This window comes from Lissotriton helveticus, chromosome 3_1 (genome assembly GCF_964261635.1).
Source record: "Lissotriton helveticus chromosome 3_1, aLisHel1.1, whole genome shotgun sequence".
NCBI lineage: Eukaryota > Metazoa > Chordata > Amphibia > Caudata > Salamandridae > Lissotriton > Lissotriton helveticus.
In genome coordinates this window covers 1888616449-1888628492 of record NC_136061.1, presented here as the reverse complement: position 1 = coordinate 1888628492, position 12044 = coordinate 1888616449, and the positions used below count along the sequence as shown (strand labels likewise).

Below are 12044 nucleotides of genomic sequence, written 5' to 3'. Positions count from 1 at the left end.
AGAACAATGTCATACATTCACCCCAGTACAGAGTAATGGGCCTAAATCCATAGTTTTTTTGCTCACCGTGCCATTCCAATTTGGACCCAGCCATATGTAAATTAGTCTTGACACAATAGGAACAGTCCAGCCCGAACTGCCAGGCCAGGTTCTCCCTGGACTGGAAACAAGCATCCTAGGATCGGTTTCAGTTTTTGTATCGCTTTGTTCGCCCTAAGTTGGCAGGGGATGCCCAGACGTGGGTCCCTTGCTTACTTTGCCACTGGATTCAAGCTAACCTAGCTGATGACGGCTGATTGGCCAGAAACAGGTCCCAGGATGCTTGCTTCCGGCCCAGGGAAGACATGGCTTGGCAGTTCGGGCTGGACTGTTCCCATGACGTATAGGGTCAGACTGATTTGCATATGGCCATGTCTCAACTGGGGTGGTGGAGTGAGCTAAAGAATGATGATGGATTAAACCCAGATCAGTTGACTGGGGGTGAGTGTTTGATTTGCTCAAGCGCTCCGTCCATCATCCCCTTTGGTATTGCTTAGTTCGGCCTAAGTTGGCAGGGTATGCCCAGACGTGGGTCCCTTGCTCACTTTGCCACTGGATTCAAGCTAGCATGGCTGATGCCGTCTGATTAGCCAGAAACCTGTCCTAAGATGCTTGTTTCCGGTCCAGGGAAGACATGACTTGGCAGTTCGGGTCAGGCTGTTCCCATGAGGCACAGGGTCAGACTGATTTGCATATGACCATGTCTAAACTGGGGTGGTAGAGTGAGCTAAAGAATGATGATGTATTAGACCCAGATCAGTTCACTGGGGGTGAATGTTTGATTTGCTCAAGCACTCCCTTCATCATCCCCATTTGGTATCGCTTTGTTCGCCCTAGGTTGGCAGGGTGTGCCCAGACGTAGGTCCCTTGCTCACTTTGCCACTGGATTCAGGCTAGCCTGGCTGATGACAGCTGATTAGCCGGAAACCGGTCCCAGGATGCTTGTTTCCGGTCCAGGGAAGACATTGCTTGGCAGTTCCGGCTAGACTGTTTCTATGAGGCACAGGGTCAGACTGATTTGCGTATGGCCATATCTGTACTGGGGTGGTGGAGTGAGCTAAAGAATGATGATGGATTGAACCCAGATGTTGAATGGGGGTGAGTGTTTGATTTGCTCAAGCGCTCTATCCATCTTCCCCTTTGGTATCGGACTGTTAAAAGGGCATCCTGTTCCTTTTCTTGTATATGTGGATGACACTGTTTTAATGTAAAGAGCTTCTAATGGGCTCCAAATACTTTTAGACATCTTTTTCAGTTTTATGGATGGCCTTACCCTTGCCAAAAACATTTGCCATGACTTGTGCCCCAAATAATCTCAAGCGACGTTGCATCACACTCTGGGTTACCCATATCGCAAGAACACATGCATTTCCATATTTGATGATCACATTTGATTTCGTAGAGAAGATTGAAGTTCTGAAATTCTGTTGGCTTCTTATTTAGCCTGGCCTATAAAATTGGGAATGGGACTATTGCACCACTTATAGAAATGTATGAAAGAAAGTACCTATCTATTCTAACTTATAAGTCTGCGGTGTGGGGCTACAAGGCTGCTTAATGGCTGCAAGATGAGGAAAACAAAGTATGCATGAGCATCCCCGGTGTACCACCTAGGTCTCCAACATAAGTAGTCCATTAGGGAATTGGGTAATCCTGTGTCAAGGACTGTATTAATATGGCCCCTTTAAGGTTGTGGTGTTCCATCTAAAGTAATTCAGAGGCAGCTTTGAATAGAAAGATCATTATCGAATGTCTCATATATGATCGGGGTCAACACATTCTGTAGTTAAGGTTCATCAAGGATGTAACAGTTAGAAAGATCTACCAGTGATTCAGACCCTGATGACTTACCTGATGTCGACAAATGTTGGTTCGAATTAAGTTTTTGAGAGATTAGAAAAGGGCAAAGAGAGTGGATTGAATTATGGAAGTCTCCCAACAAAGAATAATTATTATCCAAACTGCTCCAGGAATGGAGCTGTAACTTGATATCGTGCATAATGTCTGGGACAAGGTACTATTGAAAAGATTTAGGTTTGGTCTAGTCAGATGTCCTTGTTCCTTTCCCTTTTGCCAGTTGGACCCAGAAGCAATCCTTATTTCTCCCTGCAATGAGCAATCTTTGCAAACCATTGTGCACTTTGTAATATTTTGTAGATTGTATTTTCTTTATACCAAAAGGTTTTAAATCCTGTTACTGTAAAATGACAACTTTCTAAAAATGTTATTTTCAACACAGTAATATAAATTCGGACTTAACCATTAAGTAAGATTTTAAAGTACTATTCTAATGAGTCCTTGAATCATGTTTCTAGCTGCTTCCAAACTGAAGTATGTGTTACAGCAAACAAATGATGGACGGAATGCTGACAATGCAAACATTCTCCCCCAGTCAAAAGATCTGGGTTAAACCCATCATTCTTTTGCCCACTATGCCACCCCAGTTTAGACCCAGCCATATGCAAATCAGTCTTGACCCTGTGCCCCATGGGAACAGTCCAGACCGAACTGCCAGGCCAGGTCCTCCCTGGACCAGAAACAAGCATCCTGGGACCAGTTGCAGGGGATGTCTCCCTTCATCAGCCAGGCTAGCTTGAATCCAGTGGCACAGTGAGCAAGGGACCCTCGTCTGGGTACACCCATCCCACTTAGGGCAAAAAGTGTTACAGCAAACAAATGATGGATGGGATGCTGACAATGCAAACATTCTCCCCCAGTCAAAAGATCTGGGTTAAACCCATCATTCTTTTGCCCACTATGCCACCCAAGTTTGGACCCAGCCATATTCAAATCAGTCTTGACCCTGTGCCCCATGGGAACAGTCCAGACCGAACTACCAGGCCAAGGCCAGGTCCTCCCTGGACCGGAAACACGCATCCTGGGACGAGTTTCAGGGGATGTCTCCGTTCATCAGCCAGGCTAGCTTGAATCCAGTGGCACAGTGAGCAAGGGACCCTCGTCTGGGTACACCCATCCCACTTAGGGCAAAAAGTGTTACAGCAAACAAATGATGGATGGGATGCTGACAATGCAAACATTCTCCCCAAGTCAAAAGATCTGGGTTAAATCCATCGTTCTTTTGCCCACTATGCACCCTGCCCTATGAGCATTTAGTTTCTAACTAAGGGGTGACTTATAAGCATTCCAAATTAAGGTTTAGGCCTGCCAAAAGGTTTTTATTGCCAGGTCGAAATAGCAGTTTAAAACTGCACATGCAAGCTGCTAGGGCAAGACTAGAGATATGTCTTACAAGGCCAATGTGGACGGAACAATAAGTGCTGCAGCTCATTTGTAGCGTTTTAGTTTATAGACCCCATGTACATACTAGGGACTTACAAGTATGTTAAATGTGCCAATTATGGGTATGCCAATTTGGCCATGTTTAAAAGGGGAAGCACAAGCCCTTTACCACTGGTTTTCAGTGGTAAAATGTGAGACTGAAGCAATCAAATTGCACCTATCACTTTTAGAAAGATTCTTGGTTGAGACTAGGGTGGTGCATCGATCTAGCCTTCTAATCGTCCACACAGGAGCAATGATCCATAAAGTAAATTACAAAAAGATGATCAGTACCCACCATTCATTCAAAGAGATATGTAAACATCATAAAATGAGTTACATAGTGCACAGACACCATCCCAGTTTTTCTAAAAAGATTCCTTAATTCATATCTTCTTGTTCTTTTTAAAAAACTTTTTTTCCCTGTCACCAAAGTGTTTCATCCCCTAATAGAGATTTTTTCTGGCTAAGTGTGGTGTTGGCTTACTGTATCTGCCGAATAGGCAGAGAGAGTCACAGCAAGGTTAGCATTCTTTGACCTTTAATAAATACCAGGTGTTCATATGTGATCTGTGACTCTTGTCCCAGTGATGTAGGAATATCTGATGTTTGAATGTCAAAGTTCCCCTGTTCCCTCTACAGAAATGTCATCAACAAGTAAGTGTCCAAGCTCATGTAAGCATCTTTGCCTGTATAGATTGTTAGCTGGGAAACCGCTTGGTGCGGACAGAAGCAGATACAAAAAAAAAATGGGTTCAGCTAAAGATGGGAAAACATCTGGAGGCACATCACACAAAAGATAGTAATTCTCAACAGGTGGAAAATAGTAAAGGGAGGGCGTTTCCTCATCCCTTTGTTCCAGGTGTATATAGTGTTTATGTTTTTATGTCGTTTCTTATTATTCTATGTTGTCAGGGAAGAGAAATTACAGATGAAGTACAAAACACTTAGGTGGAGGAGCAAGAATACATTTCTTCAGAATGATGCAGGGTTAAATGTGTTTAATTTTACTTATGAAAGGTTTTTAGCTTAGGCAAACCTCAAGTAAAAAGGAATGGGGCGAGCTTAGGAGGAAGAGGGGGTAATGCTCAGATTACTTACCAGTAATCTTCATTCCTGCTATTCTTCTCTACTTGCACCATTACCTATGCCCCTCACCCTCCTCCCTTTATCAGCCTCCATTCAGGGGTTTTGCATGAAGAGAAAGGAAAGAGTCTAGGGAAGGGAATTATAGGAGCGTCTTTTCTGCAACTAATTAAAAGGGAAAACAGCTTGGCAAGTGTAGGCAAAGTTCAGTAAATTGGTACATCTACTCAATTAGTCAGTAATGGGAAGAGTATGGCTAAATCAGTGTAATCAAGATTACCGGTAAGTAATCCGGGCATTATAAAACAAAAACATTTGTAATGCATAATATGTTTTTGAACTGTAGAATGAAATAATTGCATTGACAGATTTTTCATATGTTCCACTTGTTAGATTGCCAAATATTGATGAATGTGTTAATGATTTACTTTTGTTAAGATGAGCTTCTGGAAACAATACAACACTGGAATGTTAAATCGTGAAACAACGAGAATATTGGTTAATGCAACAGAAAACTACGTTGAAAAAAAAGGAAAGTAAGTGGTTCATTTTCCGTTTGAGATAGGAAACTGTATTTATATGTTTCCAATAAAGAGAGGTTCAAATATGTATGCTACCGGAAATAGGTTTCACAGAAACACATTGACATATACGAGAGTATGTCCTTGGCAGAAGCGCATAATTTGTTTTGTGCATGCTTTACTGTGTTTAAAAATCCTGCTTAAGTGTGTGTTTATGGTGGGAAGGGAAAGGTGCACTGAGTTGTCATTTCGCCAGAAAAACACACATTTTTGTTACTGTGCTAAATTGTTTAATTGCCTGTCTAGAGTAGGCGAATTCATCCCAAGATTAAGAATTCTTAAGAAGGCTTGTAGCCTGTGATATAGCACATTCCTTTCCTTTTGGCCCGCGCTGGTGCACAATGGGCTGACCTATGCCAATGGAGGCACCCTCGCGTCATGGTGCAAGGGCATCTGCCTTGTAGGGGTGATTGTTTTTGTGTGGAAAGAGACACCTTCCTGAACAAAAACAATCACAAGAGGTGTTTTCCTCTTCCTATGTGTGCTGTAGAAGGCAGCACACAGAGAAAAAGGGAAAACATGCAGAAATAAAGGTATTTTTCCCTGTAGTCCTACACCTCCCCATGTGAGGTGTAGGACTCTGATGCAGTTTCAGGACAATACCTTGTAAATATGGAAATGGGTCAGGTTCCATGAATGTTGAGTGGGAACACCCACAGTAACACATACAGAACACTCCTCTCACGCAGAGTAATGCCTGGGCAGTTATTCTGCGCAGCTGGTGCATCAAAAAAAGTGACCGCATGCGAGGCAATGAGCTTGTAAATAAGACCCGATGGGTTTTAGTAAAGAGAGGCAAAACTGAAGATATGTTTTCATTGTATACAAATTCATTGTAACCTCCGCAGACTCTAGTCCAACGGTGGAGTATACCAATTACCAAACAACCCTTTATCAGTATGAGAAGAATAGTATTTTGACTGAACAAATATCCAATATGCCAATGAATATGGCCAGAAACATTAGAGAGTGTTCGATTTCCAAATATTCTACATTCCAGCAGTTTTTGGAAAAGCTGTTAAAATCTGCTGCTCGACCCAGCTTTACACTATCGCCTATTTTTTATTAGAAAATGTGGGATCCCAACATTCATTACAAAAAAGTCTATTATTCTTTGGAGTTTTGCTATGATCTAATAAAACATTGAGATTTCAAATGAAACAAATATTTCAACATCAACTCTTGTGCTCCTTTTACACGAGCGCTATTAAAAATGGAGACTGACCCATGTTCTATAACCATGTCCGCTAATTGTACTGTAAAAATGTTCTGATGTCTCAATTTTTTCATGAGAGATGATATATGGAATCTGTCCTTGCCCAATTACATATTATGTTCATTAGTAGTACGTTATGTAAATCCTCTCCCCATTTTTTAATGTGCTCCATGAGAAACTCTGAAAATATGAATAGACTCTGCTGTGGAGAGGTGGAAAATGGTAACTGTCAACCCCCTTTGTAGAAAAGTCCTGGAAAATTATAAATGTTGCTATCACCTGCTGGAGAGTTGCTAGCATGCTTCATAACTTCGTAACTTAATTGGGAGTTGGGGTGACACCCTTAAACAAGCATTTGTAATGCAATAGGTCTCGGATTTGTGGAGTGGGATTGTGTATCATGGAGTGTAATTATGTGGAATTGTATTTTGTGGAGTGTTATGTAGTGAAGTTTAATTATGTGGTATGTTGTTGAATTTTGTGGCATGATGTGAAATTCTGTGGTGTGGATTGGATGTTTGTGTGTTGTGTTATTGTGTTGAATTATGTGGTTTGTTGTCAAATTATGTGGTGAGGAATGGAAATGTTTGGAGTTGAATTGTGTGGTGCGTAAGTGTGTGGGGTTGATTAAAATTATGCTGATTGGAATTATGTGGCAAGATGTGGAGTGTATTTTCAGTGGATTGTGTTACCAAGTTTAAAAATTATGAAACAATTACATAGAAAGGAGGCCTTCCATTGCGCACAAATTCACAAAATTAGCTAGATGTCAAGGTTGAAAGACACGCTAAACACTGGTGAAAAGAAACACTTCACTTTCACTATAAAGTTAATTTACTAACTGCGTCTGGAGATTTGCAGATGGATGGCTGAAATGAAACAACCCAGAAATGAGTTAAAGAAATAAGTTATGAAAAGGCTTCAGTGCCATGAAGTGATGTTGAATAAATGCTCCCTTTATTATAAAAGGCATGATCTGCATTTTGTTTGTGCGTGCGCCATGAAATACCACAGCTTAAACGTTTAAAAAAAATGGAAAATGATGTAAAATATATCATTTAGCAGCAGGTGGAGGGCAGCTCCAAAGAATAGTTTAAGATTTGGGAAAGGAGGAATAAATATGGCAAATAAATGACCTCTGGTATATTGTGTATTCAACCTTGCTCTCTGGCGTGTACATTCTTCTCCCATGTAAGCAAGTCCTTAACCTGACCTACCAAAGTCAGAATTTGTGTGCTTTAATATATACCTTACATGGTGAATTGGTTGCTTTCGAGCTGGCAACGAGTTTGTAATGCAGTTGACAAACCTATTGTGCATTTTTTCAATGAAAGAAATTGTACACACAAAGGGTGCCACTGCACCGTGGGCATGCCCCACAGAGCAGATGAATGCACTGCTAAGATAGCTCGGTGGGTACGTGTACCTTTTCCAGCGGTTAACTGTAGTACAGCAGCGTGTTCATTTTTGCATCGCGCTTTCACTTTCACTTAAAATGAAAGCGTGATACTAAAATAAACACGCTGCTATGTGCTTAATGGCGACAGCTTGTTAAATATTATTGTTAGCAAAAAAGAGAACCTGAGAGCGGCTTTTCTGCAAAGAGAAACGCTAATTTGAAGTGCTCTTGCCAGCGTAGTCCGGGCATGCTGCCACACAACATCTACGAAGGAGAGTCACTGATGCCTGCCTTACAATTGTCCTTCTCCTGTTTAATTTCCATTCGGCCAGGTGCACTTCGATGTGAAAAATAACTGTGCCTTACTTTGCACTTATTCTACCTTATCTCCTAGACTTCCGTTCCGTGGTGTGCATGTTCTGGATGTATGCACGCGTGCAGCTCCGGGCAGTGCTTTAAGTGGCCTGCTGCCAAGGGCCAGCCAGAGATGTAAACAGAGCACGGGAGGCATTGGCGGCTGGCGGCTTTCTTCTTCCTTCCTCCCTGCTCTGTCACTGTGCTTTCTTTCTGGTGTGAGACAGTTGTGACTCCCAGAGATCAGGCGGAATCTACTCCCCCAGGGCAGGAGATGAGGGTCACTGAGCAGTAGCTGGCGAGTGTTAGTTCCATTTCTACCGCCCTGCTTCTTATGTTACTGTAGTGGAGGGTGTTCAGAGAATGATTATATTTTAGAATAAAGTTCCATGCTGTATCAGTTTCTTGATTGTGTACATGCCACAAAACACGTAAATTTAGGACTTTGACCTATCTATACCTTGATTTACCAATCCACGTCACCGGTACCTAAAGTCCTAAGGGATCAAGGGTGTTAGCATAATAGGAATAATAACATTTTGCACTCATAAAATAACAACAAACTCGGGAAGTTTTAAATTCTTTATCTAAGTTTCTTAAATGGTCATGATCCAAAGATTGAACACCAAAAGACTTTCAATTATGAAGATCAGAATCAAAATGTAACTATGCAAAAGATGTATTAAACTCCTTTTGATCTTTAAACAATAGGGAAGGTAAAGAGAAGGAACATAAAATACGATCAAAATGTTTAGGCACTTAACAAAAGGGGAGGGTAAAAAGGGAACATGTCAAACTTTGACAGTAGGGAGGGTAAAGAGAAGGAACATGATATGCAAAATAATTAGCAATTAAAACAGGTAGTGAATAGGAAGGGCTAGAGAAAAAGGAACATCGATATGCAAGCACTATTATCAAATATGTAACCTTTAGGGAGGGGAAGAGAAGGAACAAATCAATGACAAACCCACATGGATTTATATTTATCTAGAATGGTGTGAAGAACTAACCCTGGCCACAGTTCAGTTTAAAGGACAGAACTCCGAAAGTTGCAGTCGCCAGTAGGCTAGCAGGTGCAGATCAGAATCAGGACAGGTAAAGCCAAATTGGATCAGGACAGGTAAAGCCAAATTGGATCAGGACAGGACCACCAAAGGTAAAGACTGGCACCCGTAGTTAAGTTGCAATGCCTGCGCTACTCCCACTCTGCAGCTAACAGACGGAACCCCGATTGGGTTTATCGATTTCCCCGACAAAGTGCTTCGCCAGCAATTCAGCTTCCCAGAACCCCGATTGGGTTATCGAATCTTCTGACAGAGTGCTCCGCAGCCCTCTGCTCTTGGTCACCTATAGAGTGCGTTGGGTCAGTGACAGGTCAGCTATTCGGACAAGTCAGACAAATTAACTAGCTAAGCCTACCCTAGTTATACTGTTTTCCAGGTCAGTGTACCAACCTCCAATGTTGCAAGTTAAGGATCCCAAATTTTGATTGGACTGAAAGATGAGGAGAAGTCATCACACCATACCAAAATGACACTTTTCTCTTGAATATTCTGTTTAACGTTCCCGCCCATCAATTTTATTTTTCTCACGTATGTTTTATTCCACCCGGCAGTGAATGTATCAATAATGATTACAATACAGACCATATTTCAGTTCAGTTTCCTTCACAGGGGTCAGGAGTTGACTTTCCCATGAACATCTTCTAGCAAGTCGTGCCTTGGCCGGGTTTCAATGACAAATGACATAGCCCCTTCTGGAGTTGACATGCGCAGTGTGGCTTTCCAAGATGGAGTAATAGAACCTCTCCGTCCCAAAGATTACGATACATTAAAATAGAAATGAAACAATTTTAGAACACAGGATAAATGAATGCACTGTATATCACTTATCTCTACTCTATTCCCATTCATTTATTTTTAACTATTGCGTTAAGGTTTAGCAGAACGAACAGCTTAGCAAAAGAAGCATTGCAAGCTTCATGCATGCTGAAACACATAGCAGCCATTTTAATTCTAGTGCGCAGAAGCGAAAGATTCCCTCCAAAGCAAAGAGTACGTCATGTCACGTGAGTATGACAGACGCATACGCAGTAGAAAATCCTGCGTAGCAGCAACCATTTTAATGCAAGCAGATTATGGTTAGTAAAAGCACATATGCAAGCTTCATATAGATACCCAAAATGTAGTGTAATGCACTATTAGTAATACGAACATATTGATTAATTTATTAACGTTATGTTGAGAGGGTTGAGTACAATCAAGTCGCGTTACGTGCGTATCCTTGCTCCATCAATATTGTTGGTTAACTTTGTGGTACTCAATTTATTGACCTCGGTAGGATGGCAGACCCAATCAGCCCTCACTTGGTTCAAAAACATCTGACTTCATTGTCACAGACAGACCTCAGAGGCAAATGGTCGACCTACTTTAAAATCTTCAAAATGGCCTTGAGAAGGGCTCATTTTTGCAGAGCTAGGATGGCAACTTTCTTGCATGGCCTTGCTGTCACATTTATAGAAGTGGCGAGTGGGGACTAGTGAAGAATGTTGCCTTGGCAACTGCAACACCTCACAGGGCAGAGTATTTGTTAAATCTTTTGAAATACTACTCTTTATTTCCTGTACCACAATAGATGCAAAGGGTAATCCTCACAGGAAGCTGCATATGAGGGAAGTGCCTGACTGAAGCACTGTGTGTTTTACTGCCGATATGTGTGATTCTTCAATTCCTCTGCTTTCTCCGGAAGGCTTATGCTACATTTTGTGTTAAAAAATAGAGAGACTTTTTAAACATGGATTTTTTTTTTATTTGAAATCTTTTTTATTAAAGAGACAGATTTTCCAAAGAGAGGAAAACAAACAAAACATACATTTGATTACATTCATGTGTCAACGCAACCCGAGTTTTACAATTCAATAAAAGGGAGCATCAATCTTATGTAACAAACGATTCTCTAATGATGAGGTAAATGAACCGCATACATAAACTTATGCAATTATAATCAGAAGGATGGTTGCAATAGGAGTGGTTTTGAAAACGGGGAAAAACGAGAAGAGAAGCGAAGAAGAAGGAAAGAGAGGGAGGAGAAGATGTAGAAGAAGAAGGAGAAGAAAGAAGAAGGGAAAGAGAGAACGAAAGAAAGAAAGAAAGAAATACGAAATTGAAATGAAATCAGTAACAGCTATTAGCATGCAGTCATGTTATGTACTCCAAATCATAACAAGGGAGATAAAGCGTCTACGTTGTGCTCTTATAGGTGACAGGAACGTGTTCTAGATTAGTGAATAGATTAGTGAATATGACCACTGTGCTAATCTAAGGCGGATCATAACAAAGTTCCATAGAGTCAAGTGAACTCCAGAGCTTAGCGTGCGATTTTCGCCACGGTGAAGAGTGTAGTGCATCATTGTCTGCGCCCCTCAAGGAGGCCAACCATTCATGCCATATCTTGAAGGAAACATCAGATGCACTTTTCCATTTGCTTAAAACGACTTTACACACAAGTATATGCATGAGATCCATTAGGTGACGGTCATGATCGTTCACAAATCTTGAGTCTAATGCCCCAAGTATGACATATGCCAATTCTCTGCTAGGTTGGAAATGGAAGGTTCTTTGAATGTAATTATGAATGTTGTCCCAAAAGGTTTGGAGCATCGGGCAATTGAAAAACATGTGAGCTAAGTCCCCCACGTGTGATTTACAATGCCAGCACAGAGGGTTGTCAAGGAGTTTAAGCTTGTAGAGTTTTTACGGCGACCAATATGTTCTATCAATCAGCATGTATTTAGTTTGAGAAAGTATCGGTGATATTTTGTTGGAAAACGGTGCAAGATGTATCTTATCCCAGTCAAATGATATTTTAGAGGAATTATGTTCATTCTCCCAAGCGAGCTCGCACTTCCTATGCGCCTTCTGGGGGTTTGGGGAGAGGATTTTATAGATTTTAGACACCATGTGACCCGTTGAGAGGAGATGGAACAGCTTGTTACAAATTGTAGGGTCGCTCAGCGAAATGTCTCTTGCAGTGAGAGAGGATTTAAGAAGCAAGAACCTGTAGAAGTCGAGGGGATGGAGATCAAATCGTG

The 12044-nt window shown here is 41.4% G+C and overlaps 1 protein-coding gene across 2 annotated transcripts in view; it reads left to right on the top strand.

Moving 5' to 3' along the window:
* The window catches only part of LOC144823936 (sperm-specific sodium:proton exchanger-like), an 8804346-nt gene that overhangs the window by 4688210 nt on the left and 4104092 nt on the right, over positions 1 to 12044 (top strand). For both annotated transcript variants that reach the window (XM_078682870.1, XM_078682871.1), the window contains one exon: positions 4843 to 4940. In XM_078682870.1, the coding sequence (XP_078538996.1) occupies positions 4843 to 4940 (98 nt within the window). The remainder of the gene's footprint in view (positions 1 to 4842; positions 4941 to 12044) is intronic.